This window comes from Solanum lycopersicum, chromosome 6, assembly GCF_036512215.1.
Source record: "Solanum lycopersicum chromosome 6, SLM_r2.1".
Classification (NCBI taxonomy): Eukaryota; Viridiplantae; Streptophyta; class Magnoliopsida; order Solanales; family Solanaceae; genus Solanum; species Solanum lycopersicum.
The window spans coordinates 35,188,804-35,207,178 of NC_090805.1; the positions used below are offsets into that span (position 1 = coordinate 35,188,804).

Consider the following 18,375-nt stretch of genomic DNA (forward strand, 5'->3'; position numbering starts at 1 on the left):
TTGATTTGCCATATCACAGGTGGTAGAAGATGACTTAGTAGCGGCTAGGTAGGCTGATAGAAGCTTACGTAGCCTAGATTTCAGCAGGTCAGTTGCAGTATTAGTTGAATTAATTTGGTGTTTCATGCCATATCAGTGGTTGTATTGAAGCCAGTGTTTTTGTTCTGTAGGTTTCTGACAATGGGTCGTCTTATATCTCTAAGTTTTGGTGAAACCGCTTTAACACTTGAATATTGGCAAATGGCTAAAGAATTAGAGCGCCTCCGAATAGAGAGATTATAGGGCAGTTTGTAAAGCAGTTTCTTCACTTTGTATAAAAGATGATGTGCCTAATCCTGCAAGTTTTGCTGATAGAGTAGTGGACTGTTGTTCTGCTTAGCACTGCTTCGCATCTCTCTAATATTATGTACTCATATCAATATAAATTTTCTGTTTTATTTTTATGACAACCTATCGGATCTATAGAATCTTGTTTGAGCTGGAGTTGGCACAAGTTCTTACTTGAGTAGTTAACCAACCAAAAATTGGAGTGACTTTTAATAAGGTATCTCAGTTTAGTCCATCATTTTACCAATTTAATCATAACCTCTGTTTCAGATGCAATTAGAGTAACCAAACTCTATATAGTATTGTGTTTATATTTGGAAGAAGGATGAATTCAAGTGTCTTGATGGGGTTTAAGGGACTGTATATAAGTTTAGACTTCATAATATATATGTCAATTAAACACTATAAGATCATTTTGTTCAAGCAACATCACATACAATACTGATACTAGAGGTGTACAAAATCGAATCGAAAACTGAATCAAATCGCAAATCGAGTCAAATCAGAAAAAGATTAAACTAGTGGTTTGGTTTGATTTGGTTTGGTGTTGTAAAAAAAATCCGACTATATTTCGGTTGGGTTGGTTTCAACTAAAAAAAATCAGCCCGAGATCAAACCAAACCGACATTATATATATAATTTTAAAATTTTATTTTATACGTAAAAATACTTACTTTGATATAATTTTTAAATATCTATTATACTTTTTCATAGTTTTTATATTTTTAATATATTTATTTCATGTTTGAAAGTTAGAATTCTTAATGATCTAATAATGATTATAGTAAAGTATAAATAAAAATCAAATTAAAACTAATGCAAAAAAAAAATTGATTCAACACTAAGAATAACAATAATATTGAATTTTTGTTTTTTAGTTTTACATAGATTTAGACAATTAAAATACATGATCTAATTTTACTTTCTTTTAATATTTAGTCATGTAACTAATACTTACTAAAGTTATTTAGCATTATTTAGTACTTTAAATTATGATCAATTTCATTATGACTTATTAATTTGCAATATTTTTTTTGCGCGATTTCATTATTATTTTTTGTTGGATATTTTAGTGTCATTAATCATATAATATTTTTTCTTATTTTCTTGAAAAATAACTTAGATAGTTGTATTTTGGTAGGACTAAAGAAATATTTACAGTACAAGTAAATTATATGTTTGCATGAATATTTTATCAAAAAAACCTGAAAATTAAAAAAAAAATCCGAAAGAATCGAAGAAACCCGAAGTTGAAAAATTCGAGTTTTATTGGTTTGAGTTTGGTTTATAAATTAAAAAATCCGACACAAATAATTTAATTTGATATTTGAAAAACCCAAACCTATTCGATCACGTACACCCCTAACTTCAATCGCCTTCCTCCAAGCAGCATCACATACAAATTTTTGTTCATATTAAGTTACAAGTAATATACTATATTTTTCATTCTTTGTGTTTACTTGTCCGAAGGTGAAAACTATTGATTAATTTGACACACTCATTTTGCTAACCAAAAAAAATAAAAATTGGAAATAAATGAAAAGGTAATAAATAAATATGTATATATGTTGATAAGAAGGAAAATATCTTTTAAACTGTTTTTTCAAATCTTTTATTTACTTATATTTGATCACAATTCAATTAAATAAATTTTGATGACACTTGACTGTTTTAGAGCGAGACAAACTGCAACACAATATTATTATATGATATAAAACCAATAAGAATTAAGAAACTTTAACAAGATAATAACTTCGAAAAAATATTACGAATATAATAAAAATCCATACAACAATTCAAAATCAGTATTACAAGTGATTAATAACTAAATATAAATAATATTATTTAAAAAATATATAATTATTTAAAACACACGATATTATTGTAAAATGACGACTAATAAAGTAAAGAAATAAAACCTAAATATATAACAACCTCTAAGCACCATCTCAAACTACATTGTACTCAAATTAGAACGTATATAGCTAAAAAAATAAAAGGAAAGTGAATGCGCAGTAAATATCATTGATCATCCCGAATAAAGTAATGATGAACTTTTAACAAAAACAGCTAATTTCATTAATTTGAGCAATATAATTAAAAAAAATGTGCACATGATAGTATAGATACCTCAACAAATTTAGGCCTAGTTTGTTTGCCGGGTTTGAATATGATTTATTGATTTAAACATTAGATCATTAAATATAGCTATTTTTATAATGATTTAAACACTTAATTGGATATTAATATTAAGATCTAAAACATTTTTAATATTATTACGAGGTATTTTCTTGTGGATAATATTTACCATCATTCTATTCACAATTACTAGCCACTATCACTAATCACCTCTGCTATCACAACCACCACCATTATTACTATCGTGAAACATCATTATCGTCGTCTATCATCAACCACCTCTCTCATCATAATCACCGCTATTGGTAACTGCTATCATACTTACCTTCTCCATCGTTATAATTATATCTACTATCTCTATCATCATTGTCTCTATAGCTGCCACAACTTGCATTATTACTATTAACCACTACCGTCACTATAATCCTTTTCTACTACCAACAAACTCCGACATCATAACTAGCCATTCTTCGATCACCTCAATCATTGCCGCCACCTCCACACTATTATCAGCCACTACCACCATTGTGGTTCACCTATGCTACCAACACTTTCATTATCATAACTAGCAACACCGCCTACTACCATAAACACATTATCAACCACCACACATTCTTCAGTCACCTTCATCGACACCACCAACTATCACAAGTACATCATCAATTACCACAAATTCTTCAATCATCACCATCAACACCATTAACTTTTAATATTAACTAACTTCACTATTACAATCACCAACGTCATTATAAATCGTCATCAGTCCACCACAACATGAATCACCTTCACAACTATCACACCTTCATCACTCTAACAACACTATTACTATCACCACCACTAATACAATTTATCTCCATTATCACTAGCAAACATAGTTATTATTTTTAACCAAATAATAATTTTATTTTATTCATATTTTTTAAATATTTGATTAATTTTTATTTAAATCATATATATAAATAAATTATGTATATTGAGATGTTGAATAACAAATTTCCTAATTAATTAATGTTAAAATGTACGAGATATATTAATATATGTATTTAGATTCAATCCACTGTAACAAATAAGACCTTGCTTTTACTTGCAAACCTCAAGAAGTATGCATCAACAATTTACATAATAATCACAATGCTTATATCAGTTATGATTTAAAATGAAGATACAAACTTTATTGAACACAATACTCCACCAAGAGCCACATATAATAATATCAAACTCATATTCTAAAACCTTGACAATAATCTCAATCAAAATTAATATAAATATTATAGGGATGTATCAAATCGTTGACTCATAAGGGATGAATTTTATTCAATACCCATCACAATCATGTAAATGATCCCACGAATTCAAGAGTCTCATAATCAATAGTTTCCGTATTTGTGTTCACACTGAACTTCCCATAATCCTTATTCCTATATAATCTGAATTTTTAATGGTTTTTATCACTGCCTCAAATAAAATGATCATGATAACCAAAATAGGCGTCATAACTATATATAGTACTAAACCATATTACAAAAACAAATATTGCATTATTTTTTTTGTCGTTACATAATATCATATATCTTAATTTAAATGACATGTCTACGAAAATTATATATGAGAATTGATTTACCGTGGAACGGTACGCTAAATAATGATAAAAAAGATAATTAAATTAATAAGTAAAAATAAAATAAATATTAAGATAACAAACACAATAAAATATAATAGAAAGGTAAAACAAGTAACAAGGTCCAAACACGGTGTTATAATTGAGTTGCAGTCGAAAGTTGATGAATTCCGTCTATTTGGGTTAGTCATATGAATTTGAGAAACCCAATTAGCCATTCAAAGAGTGGCAAAATGCAGATCTTGTGAGATTTTTGTGTGTTTGTATTCATTCGTTGATCGAGCATGAGATAGAGATGAATTTGTTGGGCAGAGATCGAATTGAGGCATTTGTTTCCATTTTCGTTACTCTTCTTCCTCACGAGCTCTCAGCATTGCTATACTCTTCCTCCACTTTTTTCTTCGTAAGTATCCATTCAATTTCCCCCCATCATAAACATCTTCTTCGCGTTCTTTGATATGAATTTAATGATATATGCAGATTTTGAGCGCATACTTTGTGGTTCTTCCTTTACGTGATGAAGGAGCTATATCTTTGGGATTGGGGAATCTCCCCAGCTTGTTTGTGGGATCTTTGATACTCACACTCTTTGCTGCACCTCTTTCCACCTTAATCTTTTCATTGCCTAATCTTTCAAAGTCAAAGGTAACTCAATAATTCCTTCTTTTATTGCTGTATTAGATTTATTGTCTTTTTACACAAGTGGAGGAGGAGAATCATAGTTAAAAAGTTCTTCATGTGAAATGATATTGTCTAAGTAGAGTAGGAGAATCATAGTTAAAAAGTTCTTCATAGGATATAATATTGTTGAAACCAAGTTTAACACTTCTTTTCAGACTATATTTGATACTTCCAGTGGAATTAATTTACATTAAGTGCTAGTTTTAGACCCTGTTGGAGTTCTAAGTTTAGGCTTTTAACAAAGCCTACAATCTATTCCGCATTTGCATTTGAAATAACTCCTCCATGCCCCCGTTCAGTATTAAGCATGAAATAGTTGTCTTTTGATGATTTCTGTTTGACCTCAATAGAGTGTTGTATTATACCTGTGAAATTGTTGTTTTATTTATGTATTTGGTAAATGATGATTTCGTTGGTGTCATTTGAGAGTAATATTGAATTTTTCCGTGACTCTGAATTATCTGGCTATGTTAATAATGATTCATGAGAAGAAAGAAATTGCAAATCTTGATACTCTACAGCATAAGGATATCAAATTATAGATACTCTTTTTGTTGTCTAATGCAATGAATTAGGTTCAGCAACTTATAGACACTCTTTTTGTTGTTGGATGCTATGAATTGGGTTCAGCTACTTGCGGTGAGACCAATTTGGAGTGTTAGAAGCTGATTAGGTTTGTTTGGGTCTTTTTAAATGTCATCTGTAATGGTCCCTTCTTTAAATTCCAGGCTTTGGTCTTGATACACAGGTTTTTTGGGGTCACACTTGTTGCGTTCTACATCCTGTGGCTTTTTTCTACTCCTGGGAGTTCACCATTTAATATCAAGGTACAAACAACTTCATGATTCTGGAAGCAAATCTTTTGACAATGCAAATGTTATAATTAAAAAATGGCAATAATGCAGGGACTGCTCTCTGTGTCCTCAACTTTAAAACAGGAGTTAAAAGTGGAGGTTAGTCACACGAATACTCCAAACTTGTCGAGTTGGAGCAACCATGGTTGGTTCTACGTGTCAGTGAGAATTGGCCTGTTTCTTTGGGTAAATGCTTTTGCTTTAATTCTCGACTATTATAATAGCAAGTTTTTTTGTCATTTCTTTGGTGTTTGTTTCCTGAATAAGGTTCTTGCTTCATTGTTTCTCAGGTTGCTTTGCTTAATCTTATTACTATATCTTCAACTTGGGCTAGAGTTATTGATGTGATGGATAGTGAGGTAATTGTGCCTCTAATTGATTCATTAATTTGAACAGACCTACCGAAGGGAAGTTCAAGGGTTTTGATATATGCCTTCCATAACCATAATAGATCATGATATTGCTTTTACATTTCATGGTAGCGATTTAAGATACAGTTTAACTTTTTTTCCTGTATACAGTCAGGTTCAAGATTGTTTGGGTTTATTGGTGCTGGTGCTACACTAGGCCAGCTGTGTGGTTCGTTATTTGCCACAGGAATGGCTTGGTTAGGACCGTGTATGTATCTCTATTGATTATCTTGCTTCCTTATTCTTATTATTCTCTTGAGGCTTTATTGTTTTCTATTTTCTTAGTAGTTCCCTTTTGTTTTTTTGCAGATTTACTTCTTGTTTCAGCGGTTCTCATGGAACTTGCTGCACAGTCATCAAAAGGAATCAAGAAAGACTTCTTACAACTTCCTGAAGAACTATCTCCAATCAGGTTTTCTTCTTGTTTTTCTTGTTCTGCCCCAATCAGGGATTATCACTAGATTTTTTAGCTATAGAATTTTCCAGTAGATGAGATTGGGAAAAGAGATAATTAATTGTACAATCAGCTCGCTAAGCTCCCTGCAAAGCTCTTTCCATGCAAGCAATTACTGTTCTTTCTCTCCCTATTAGCCTTGGGATGGTTGTCTCAGGTTTCTTATCCTTTTATTCCTGGTTTTCTGTTGCGTTGCTGTCTCATCGTTCTCTGGATGATGATCTTCTTTACTAGTGAAAGTTCTCTCTACGATAGCATAATTTGTCTAGTCTAGTTGAGTCATGGTGTAAGTTTAATATTGAGATCTCTCTATTTCAGCTCCCTTCATTTTCTTTTTTGGGATACAGAGGTGTTTGATTTAGCAGGAAGTGCTTTTTTATATGAACAAACTGAAAAAAGAGATATGCATTGTACTCACAAGTTACCATGAACCTGATATCTTTATCTGTACAGTTTGATAGTCCAGGAGTATAAAGAGGATGACATTATTTAACTCCTTAAGAACAAACCATAAGAATAATTGTAAATCAGTCTGGACATGTTGTTCCTCTACACTTAACCTATTGAAGGCATCTCTGGTCACAGTGATATGCCCAAATTACACATCTAAAATGAGATATAAAGTGGTAGCTGTCAAATATAGAACCCAATCAAGGTTGGGGTTGAATCCCACAGAGAATATGGTGAGAAATATGTCAGGTGCGGTTATTCGGTTGGTAGTCTTTATTTCAAGGGGGTTTTGCAATATGAAAAGTAAAACTACTTGTATCTTGTGTTATCAATAACCACTTTGGTGAAAGTTTCTTGTCTTCAAATAATGAGAGTGAGCAATGACTATGTTGTTCACGATTTCATAACTTAACAGGTTGATGTGATTAGTGATCTATCTTGCTATTATGCATGCAAAACTAAAGATAAGAGTTTAACAGAAGTCTTTTGACCCAATTAGATGAATATCACTTTATATCCTTTCGGCCTACAAATGTTTATGTTATCAAGCTTCTTAATGGTTTCAGATTGATTATCCTTGTGCCTACAAATGTTTATGTATCAAGCTTCTTAATGGTTTCAGATTGATTATCCTTGTGTGAGCTTAAATCATTAGATGAAGGTTAGTAGCCTCAAGTCTATGTTGTTAATCTCTTTTCCTAACCTTGACTTCTTTTTCAAGCAAGTTAAGATTTATGGTGAGTTCTAATGCTTAATACTGTCCAAAGTAATTAAGCGAAGAGAATAACAATACATGCAGTTTCACCATTCAAGAATCACTAGTTTTTTTAACCTATATTCGTTACTCCATCATGGTCACCACAACCGTAGTTATGGAGTTTAGCTACTCATACTTGCAAAATTCAAATCATAAGACTCCGAAGAATTCATGATAAATAACATGTAACAGATGAGTAGAAGAAACAAATTTGTATCAACCATAAAACAATGCCAAAATAATAGCAAAAATACCGAGAATCAAGAAAAATGATTAATGGATCTTTCTCAACCCTAACGTACACAACATATCCAACAAATTAAGTAACATCCAAAAGAGAACCTAAAACAAGTATTTATAAACGACACTCCTATCCTAAACAAAATAGGAAAACTTAGGCCGCGACACCAATTCATGGACCGTCAAACATATTGACGATCAGTCAAAAAGCAGGAGTCAACCGTGATTCTGTCTTCTAGGTGTGGTCTTCGAGGATCACGAGTCATTCCACAGTTCATGGAATTAATTGACTGTTCGTCGATTGGACCGTAGTCTTGAGAGCCACTTCGCTAAGTTGCAGAGCAGATCTTTAGTTGACTAGAGACAGGACAGTCTGTGATCCTAATCCGATCGTTCGATGATAGTAGCGTAGAAATTAAAGGGCAAGCACATATCCGGGGACTATCTTGGGAGCAGTGGTGGGATCTGTCTTTGATGGTCGCTCGATTGTCTCCCCTATGGCCGAAAGCTCTACCTGCTCACTCTTTTCGGGAAACTCCTCCAACAATAGATCCCTTGAAGTGGACAGTGTTGTCTTTCCCTTAGGAATAGGGTTCGACTCGTTGCAAATTTGTAATAGTGTCTTGGACGTTAATCACCTGCACCGACTGGTCCACACCCACCAATATAGGCACCAAAGTCTCTCTATACAGTGTACAACTATGCGATCAATCAAGGGAATGTGAGTTAGGTCCCAAATCGCAGTGCAATCTCTTGGATCTCCCCCACTATAATTTGGGCTAAATTTTCAGTAAACCTCGACATGAGGCTAGCAAGCGACACGGCCCGATCTAGAGTGAGTGTATTGTCGGCCGTAGTTGGAATCAAGTGTAGGCGTACAATCGTCCATCAGAGCGTCACCGCAAAGATGAGGGATCCGTTGGTGATCAAGATCTTATCATTTAATCAACTAGGCCGACATTTTATTTGTCAGCACTAAGGCTGGCAAACGGACAGGATCGGGTCAACATGACCGGTTTTACCAGAAACCGAACCGGTACCGGATTTACCAGAAAAAACCAACCTATTCCGCCCGGTCCGTTAGTAACCGGTTTGGACCGGATTGGAACCGGGTCTTACCAGTTCATCCGGTACCTTTTTTTTTTTTAAATTTTAATTATTTTAATTATTATATAATATTATATATTTATATTAAAAACTTCAATTGAAAACTTTAAAGTTTATATAAGTTTGAAAATAAATTTATACTTTAAAGTTTATATTGAATTTAAAGTTTTATATTGAACTTAAGTTTGAAATTGAATTTAAAGTTTTTTAAACTTTATATTGAATTTAAAGTTTGAAATTGAATTTAAACTTTAAAGTTTATATTGAATTTAAAGTTTTAATTTAAACTTTTATTAAAATAATTAAAAATTAAATTTATAAAATCACATGAATTAATAATTAATAATTTATGAGAGATTTAAAATTGAGACTTTGAGAGATTGTATAAGTAGTGAATTTGTGATTTAAAATGGAAAAAAAGGTTATATTTATAGTGTAAATGGGTTAGAAAGGGGTGGGGGTGATAGTTGACCGTTTTGGGCCCCAGCCCAACGGTTAGAAGGGCCCAACGGTCATAAAATGACCACTTAATTAAAAAAAATAAAATTGAAAAACCGACTAAATCGGTTCTTACCGGATCGGACCGGTCCGGAACCGTTTCTTACCGAACCGGTTCAACAGGATAAAAAATCGGGAACCGGTCCGGTATACAAAAAGACCGGTACGGGAACCAGACTGGAACCGGACCGGACCGGCCAAAAACCGGTCCGTTTGCCACCCTTAGTCAACACCGATGCTAGCCAGCTAATCTAAATCCTTTGACCCTCTAACTTGTACCTAAACTCCACTTTGTTAAGCGGCACCTCATAATCTGGCACAAATATAGACTTCTGGACGGTGCACTTTGAAATATTAACTGACACTTATTGTTCCGCACACTGTCCAGTGGTTGCTGACCCTTGGTAGACTCCTTGTTCTTCCAATAAGGGTGGTTGTATATATAGAGTAGAATTTGCAGATCAAGATGGAGTTGTACTCAAATGGTGTTTGGCGCATCAACCCCAATACATTATGATAAAGAAAAAGCCTGAAACTCGAGCATCTCTCCCAAATCAGAGGATCTGATATGTGCCTCATCCAACACACTCCTTTTGATGTTACCCCTCTGATTGGTTAGGAGCCCCTCCTAGAATATCTCTCTCATGCTATCGACCTGCCACTAGAGGTCTTCTCTATATTGGGAATTCTTGCCTCTGATCTCAAGTTGCCTCTTTTTTTCTGAAGAGGAGGTTGTGGCCATAGACTCGTCCCTGTCGCTCGGTGACCCTATATGTCCGGAACTAGCATCCCCCGGACTCACCAAGCTGCTCGAAGTACAGGTTTACACTCCCTCTTCAGACTGGGGAGAGGGTGCATGTTGCTGCCGTGCTTGCAACCTTGTGGTACAAGGGTTCAACTGTGGTTGTTCTTCTATCTCCGAGTCCGGAGTATTTCGCAAGCGGGAAGCAATCTCTCAGGCCTTCCTCCCTCGTCGTGGTCGTGATTTTGAAGTTATGGTACTGATGGGTATAGTGGTTAATATAAGATTTTTTGTCAGTAACTCTTGTTGCATAGGTTTACGACGTTTAATTATATTTAAAAAAAGGGAGAAATGATTTCCCTTTGTGTTGATTTTATTGAACGATTGACCAAAATATTAATAATAAATAAATAATAAAAATGAAATATTTTTTTATTCAGTTTTATTAATAAATTGCATGAATTTAGAACAATTAAATAATGATATTTCTACACCTATGGAATTAGTCGTCCTAATCAATTTGTCCATTTAGATTTCTCTAGGTGGAATAATAAGAAAAGTAAAATTCAAAAGAGTTTTTAAAAAGTTTTTGGTTTTAGTATTTTAGAAAGGGGTGGGAGGTATCTATACTTGAATAACTATAAACGAACCCTCCTAGATGTTCTGACGCTTGATTCCTAAATAGGGTTGAATCTAAGATGTGGAAGATACATTGGTTGAAGCTTTTCAAGAAGTTTTTATTTCTCCTAGAACTTCACGGACACTATCAATATACGGGTGAGGAGTCTAATTGATTAGAAAGTGGCTTTCTTCACTTTAGGAGCCACCGCAAGACACAGTCATACCCTACTAAAGGTGTTTAAATGGTACAAGTCTAAGTTGAGGTGGCTAAATGAAAAACAGGGCCAACTTTAGGTATCTGTCAATGTGTTTAGCCTTATTTGTCACTCCCTCTATCCCATATTATGTCGCACACTCTCCTTTTTAGTTTGTCCCAAAAGAATGACACCTTTTTATATTTAAAAATAATTTAAATTTAAGCATCCCATTTTACCGTGAATGAGATGATTTATAACGACACAAATGTCTATGACTTGTTTCAGAAAACAAGTTTTAAAAGTTAAGTCTTGCTTTCTTAAACTCCATATTCCTGTCAGATACCCCACTAAAATTGTGAGGAATGAAGTATTACATATCTATAAAAGGAAATAGAAGGAGGATTGAAGGTAGAGACAAGGGGCGACTTCTAGCTTGGCGATAGTATATCTAATATATAGCTAAAACGTGAAAAAGTAGGATGATTTGTTACTAAAAAGAAGATTTCACATAGAGACAGGTCCACTATACACCGAGTTTCAAATCGTGCACCTTTGTCCTTCTGGGATTTCTCAGTTATCAGCATAAATGTATAAACAAAAAGAAGACACACTGCGAAGTTTAAAACTATTGGATACTATTAACTTTCTAGACATACATCTTTTGATATACAGGAAGAATGAAGTCTAGCACACATACTAGCAATGAAAAAGAGGCCTTTACATGAATGTCCTTGCATGACTTACTTTCTCTATCCCCTTCCTCACCCCACCCCACCCGAAAAGAATATTATAGTCGAATAGTCTCTAACCTTTGTGGGATTATACTGGGTATGTTGTTGTTGTTGTAGTCTCTAACTTTAGCGTTTTTTTTTAGGGAAGCTGATACCGATCAAGCTGAAGAGGCCGAGAATATACCAGGGCTCACACAGAGAACAACTTCCCCAAAATCTCCAGCTTCTGTAGCAAAGCCTCAGTTCTGGGCTATATTGGATGGGCTAAAGCTCATTCTTTCTTCGACTTACTTGTTGCATGTATCATTATTCCTCTGGCTGAGTGCAGTTGTGTCCTCCTTTTTTTACTTTCAGGTATGAGAAGAATTTCCTTTTATTAAGTGACAGAATGGATCACATGATCTGTAATGTGGTGTATTTATGTGATTTACTAATCTCACATAGATGACCGCCTTTATGGAAAAACCGCTTATAGTTACTTCAGCCTCACTCCCAACCTTTTGACACTTTTGCAGAAAGTAACTGTTATTGCTGCTGCAGTAACAGATCCCACTGGTAGAAGAAGATTATTTGCACAGATCAATAGCTTCATTGCTATTTTTATCCTTGCTGGACAGCTCACTTTGACGGTATGGTGTAGATGTATATAACATGCAAAAGTTCAGTCATGAAGCTAACCCTATTTCTCCATTTTGTGTGTCTGAGGGAAAGGGGGTTTGAGGGGATATTCAATTTCTCCAATTTGTGGAAGTGTATACAATCTACATGCTACTTGAACAACTCTAATTTAAAACTTCTCTTATCTACTCTCACATGTGATGGAGGTTCTGACTGGAGCCTGTGGTGAAGGCTTCTTCCTCTCCAAATATTCTTGTCTTTCGCATCAGTTTCCTTATCTGAGTTCCACCATAGAACATAAACTATTTCTATCACTTGGGGGTGTGAAAGAGTGTTAATATCTTGTTCGGTAATGTCAGCTCCTAGTGAGTTAGAAGTCTATTTTGAAGGATCTACAAAGAATTCCCATGTATGCAAGTCAGAGTAAGTAGAAATTTGAAGTGATAAGATATCTAGGACATTTTTTTAAGTTGATCAGTTTCCTATTTTCTTGAACTGCAGTTCCCTTTCTTTCTTTTATATTTCTCTACATACAAAACATGGTATCTCTAGTGTCACAAGTTTTAAAAGTCCTTATTCACCACTTGGTTGCAGGGGCGCATCCTTACTTTTGCTGGTGTTACTCTAGCCATTTGCTCCGCACCTTTTGTTGCCTTTGCGAATCTAATTGCTTTAGCAGTATGGCCCACATGGATTGCAGTGGCCATCTCAGAAACCCTGAGGAAGGTATATTTTCCTTGCATCCTTTTCTCAACCTCTAAAGAAATGTAATAAAAATAATGACGAGAAGTTGTAAAAGAGGAACACCATTCTGGCATTCGTACAATTTTTAGTTGGCAGAATACATTATTACCCGATAGACTTGGCACAATTTATTTAGAGCTTGTGTGGATTGACTTTTGGCTTATGACTTGTAGCCAAAAGTCACAAGTTCGAATTTTTTTTATTTTGGCTTATAAATAAGTGCTTATAAGCACTTATTTAGTTTACCCAAACACTACAAAAATCCTTAAAAGCTATTTTGGCTTAAAAACACCTAAAATAAGCTAATCCAAAATGGACACTTGGTCCACACCTAAACTTCCGGTAGTTCTCATTACCTGCTTCTCCCTATAGACCAATCTCACCTGATGGAGGTGAGACCCACGCGCTGCCATTTGGATTCTTTGTTGATGTGTCATTTTTTAAAAATAAAATTCTTTTTACAGTCTTTGAATTTTTGGATCATCTTTTTCGGGCCAAATTTGTAAAAGAGTTAGCAACTCCATTATTGAGGCGAACTTTTTTTTTTGACAGAATATAATGGATTGGACTGTGCATCCGATTTTTCTATTTCTGTATTGACCATGTACCAAGAAAGAAATGCATAGCATATATATATAAACATAATATATACTCTATTAGTTCAACTTTTTGGTATTTGTTTTCTAAAATCTAAAACCAAACCAAGAAACCAAAATTTCTAATCCGAAACCATACCAAAAAACCAAACTAAATAACAAAAAAAATTGGTTTGGTTTGATTTTTGAGTTAATCCAAATTATGCACACCCCTAATAGTAAACTCTTTATGGAATTGATAAGAAATATAAGTTGGAAACTAAAGTTCATTGCATCAAAAGAAAAGAAGAAATAAAATTAGCAAGCTGGAAATCACAACATATCTCTAGGGGTAGCTGGTTGACCTTGATTAATTATGTTCTTGATTCACTACCAATCTATATGATGTTAGTATTCCAAATTCCCAAGAGGGTAATCAATAAGTTAGATAAATGAGAGGAATATTCCTCTGGCAAGGAAACAGTGAGAATTAAGGCTACAACTTGGTTAAATGGGATGCTGTGATAGTGTGAAAGAAGCAATGGGGTTCGGGAATAAAGAACTTGATGAATTAGAGCGGAACCCTTAGGATAAAATGGCTGTGGAAGTTCATTTATGAAGAGCAGAGCTACTGGAAGGAAGTCATTAACACAAAATATGTTAAGAAGTCAACTGGATGACCAAAGAGGTGACTACACCATATGGGGCATTGTTTCGAGATGCATTAGATCTCTGTGGCATGAGTTTAATGCTAACACAAAGATCAAAGTGGGGATGGACAGAAAACAGAATTTTTGAAGGATGTTTGGCATGAAGCAGGTAGGCTATAGAGTTCCTTTCCTTCCATATTGCCCACCATATATTAGCTGTGATTTCTCCATTTGTCTCTGTTCTTGGATTGCTTTCCTGCTTCCTTGCAACTCTGGTTTGCTTCTGTGGTCTTGGCAGGCATGGTCCATGGCCTACCCTTAAGATTCAGGAATAACTTCCACTGTTGGCCAGTGATCTTGCAATTTAGAAAGAGATGCTTACCTGTCTCAGCAGTTCCCCCTCCCCCCCACACACACACACACAAAAAAAAAAAAATCTAGAACGTAATGGTATCCACCTCCTCTTTAAGTTGTCTCGAGTCCGTACAACTTCTTTGGCTCACAACCAGACAAAACAGGCAACTTTGAGTGGGATTTCTGACTTCCAGGTTCCACGCCAGTGACTGTGAGGCTGATGCTTAAAACTATCCTTCTGACCGCCTTTCCGCCACAAAAATGTCTTGATCCCCTTCCAGTCCATTAGATTGCTCAGTGGTGTTGAAAATATCTGCTACCCTCTTGGATCTCACAGTCATTAATTGTCTTCTAAAGATGAAGTTCCACCCTTGAGGAGTCCAAGGATCTACTATGGTCTTCTGCTGGTGGGATACTAGAGGATATATATTAAGATACAAGACCTAGAACTGTTGATAGTATAGAGAACAGTATGCAAGAAGTCAAGCTATATTGTTTTATGCTTCTACCTTTTTTTGGTGTAATCAGTTATACTCAAATGATACTATCTCCGTAATTGATGTACCAGACTCAATTTAGGAAAAGATAGTAGGATTTGAACTACGTGTAAATATTGACCAGTACAGTTTTAGTACTCTCTTTTGAGGAATATACAAAGTGACCAGTTTGAAAAAAAATAAAAAGAATTAGGATGTTGGTACTCTATTATATATTTATATTGTCTAAAGCTTTTATTATTGGCCAGAGATAATGAAGTTCTAGCCAAGTTTTTCTTTATAGATTTGTCCCGAAAAAGAAAAATTACATAGTTGAAATGAATAGACATCACATCTAAAGAAGCAACAAAAAGAAATACACAATTGCAACTTCATTATTTTGGCTAAAACTTTTTCTATTTGGCTAAAAATAATGAAATTTCAACTATGTTCTTCACAGTTTTGTCTTAAATAATGATACAAAATAGGAATAAATAGGTATTGAAGCCAAAGAAGAAATATACAGTTAGAACCCATTATTGTAGCTAAAACTTTTTATTTGGCTAAAAATAATGGTGTTCAGCCAATTTTTTACATTTTTTGTGTGAAGAAATACACAGTTTTCCTTCGAAAGGAGAAGAAGAAGTTCTAAGATGGGGTAAAATATGCCTTGTATATTATCAAGAAGCAACGAAAAGACCATTGGAACAAATAGACTATCTATGTGGCACTTAATGGTTGGAAAGTACCTCACTCGGAAGCTAATTTTTCAATTTTCTTTACTTCCATGCCCTTAGAAGAGAGTGTATCCACACTCTTTCCTGCATCACCATCCAAGGGGTCTAGGCTATCAAAAACCCAAGTATGCAATGGATAGTTAGAACAAAGAAAAGTTAAGGTGTACTGAATAAGCTGTGCCAACAGATGTTGTGACGAATAAAAGATAAGTAGGCGTAGGCATACACTTCTGCAATTGAGCCTCATATTTTTTGTCTTTTACGATAGGTGGTCACATACGTCGTTACCAGGCCTGCAAGGGAGCTTCTTTTCACTGTTGTCTCACAGGACGAGAAGTATAAAGCAAAGGTATTTACAAAAATAGTGACCTGAAAGATTATCATTGTTCCATCTTACATATTAGCAGCAGCTTGAATTGTGAATATCCTGTCTGTAGCAAATCTCGATTTCCTATTAAAATCTTTCTGAAAGGATATAGCAAAGCTAGTAGGTTAATATCATTTTATTAGGTCTGCACAAGTGTTTCATGACACTTGAAAGGATTGTTGTGGTTATAAGTGTCACTTGAATATCCCTAGCAGTAGAATGATTCTATTGTTACTTTTTGTGGTATTCCAATGTTTTTATGCAGGTATGCATAGATGTGATTGTTCAAAGACTTGGGGATGCTACAGCAGCTGCAATGTACAAGCTACTCTTCAGCACTCTCAATGGCAAGGCATCAGCTGTTTCTCTATATGCCCTGCCTGTAAGTAAAACCCTCCTTGACAGCACTACTCTTAATGTCTTGAAATTATCGTTTTAGATTTATACAATTCCAGATGATTGGATGGTGGATTCACACTACTGCAGACTTCTATATAGTGATTGAAAAGCCTCAGAGAAATAAAGGTTGAACGTTCAACGTAACTTTGGTTCTTCTTTCAGGTCTGCTTGATGTGGATACTGACAGCATTTTATCTAGGACACCGGTACAGGCAACTAACTGCGGATCATCCCTCTCAACTTGTTGAAACATGTAGAAGATACGGAACATAATGCCAAACACGAAAAGTTTTTGTATCTTTCAGAACCTTTAATGGTAAAAATGCCTGTTTTCCTCCTTTTCTTCTTTGGATCAGTTTCCATTCAGAATGAAGCATGATCTCCCCTTTGAATGTGGTATTTCCTAGTTGCTCGGGCCTTAACCTGTTCTATTAAACAATGCCCTCATATAAAAATACTCAAAAGTGGTCGCATAACTTGAAAAAGAGCCTTTAAAAAAAACTAAACTACACCCAGAGACACTAACCCGAGGTTATTCTGGACTTCTGGAAGTGTGGCTACCAGTAATCAATGGCATAATTCAACTTCGGTTCCTTCTTAATGAATGAATCCATTGCGCTAAGCTTTTTCCTATTTTCTAACTCAGTAGACTGAACCTGTGACCGTGTTATGTTGCTAATTGGTCAAGTGTGAACCCTCCTACACAGGAAAATAATGATCGTGTTCTCTTTGAGATTTTATTAAAAAATACACCCTATCCAAGTCACTGATGTAAAAGTTTGTTCTTTTAGCTTCAGTATATGCAGCTCAAGGATGATGTCTCAAGTTCTGGCAGTTAAAGTTGCTTGTTCTAAAGCAGGGATACAAGTCTAGTGGTTGAGGATGGACCATTTGGTTTTCAGTAAGATAGTAGCATTCCATAGGAATGGCAATAGGGCGGATCAAGCCTCAACCCGCTAAATGGAGTAAAAAATGGCCATTCCGTACTTGCTGTTTTAAAAAAGTGGAGTAAAGAACAGAGACAGAGGGATAGAACCACCACACTAAGTTGAGTGACAGTGCCTCAATAGCTCAACAGGTGTTGATATTCAGCCATTGTTAGAAACAATGACTGTTTTTGAGACACATAGGAGCTTTAGTTATATAGAAGTGTATCCAATGAAGGTTGGCAAATCTAGATACACTGTGAGAACCTGTACTGGTTTTCTTTGGATATTCATAGGAGTCATATAATCCAGGTGTGGATACTTTTACTGCTTTCGTTTCGATTTGCATATAAATAAGTACGCGCTTGGCAAATGGGCAGGTTAAAAATGTGATAAATATCCAACCTACTTATATTTAGTAGGGATAAAAGTGAGGGATGATGTGATTACCAGTTACCCAAGTTCCTAAAATCATGTCATCTTGAAATAGAGGAGCTTAAACTCTTTGAAACTCAAGCCATTCATTTGAAAAAAGAGAATAGAAGTGATCTCTCATATTTAATTGGGGTTTACGTCATCTGATCAGCAACAAAAGTTTCAAGTTGGTATTTCAACACTTGGCCGCATTAATATCGACAAGTTGTAATACTGCTTTACATCTTAATCGAGATACAAATTGTCTTTAGCAAATATTTCAATTATT

The 18,375-nt window shown here is 34.7% G+C and overlaps 1 protein-coding gene across 2 annotated transcripts; it reads left to right on the forward strand.

Annotated features, from left to right (window-relative positions):
* Positions 1-4,204: 4,204 nt before the first annotated feature.
* On the forward strand, positions 4,205-18,006 carry LOC101258462 (uncharacterized). Of its 2 annotated transcripts, XM_010323839.4 has the most exons (14): positions 4,205-4,487; positions 4,565-4,729; positions 5,494-5,592; positions 5,671-5,805; positions 5,910-5,978; positions 6,141-6,237; positions 6,339-6,441; positions 11,970-12,180; positions 12,342-12,455; positions 13,039-13,170; positions 16,249-16,329; positions 16,613-16,729; positions 16,909-17,062; positions 17,538-18,006. In XM_010323839.4, exons 1-13 carry the CDS (start codon positions 4,380-4,382, stop codon positions 17,017-17,019), a joined length of 1,542 nt encoding a protein of 513 aa, XP_010322141.1. In that variant the 5' UTR covers positions 4,205-4,379; the 3' UTR covers positions 17,020-17,062; positions 17,538-18,006. The 2 variants fall into 2 exon arrangements, with proteins under 2 accessions (XP_010322141.1, XP_004240875.1); XM_004240827.5 differs by lacking the exon at positions 17,538-18,006 and having other exon boundaries at positions 16,909-17,145.
* Positions 18,007-18,375: the final 369 nt, after the last annotated feature.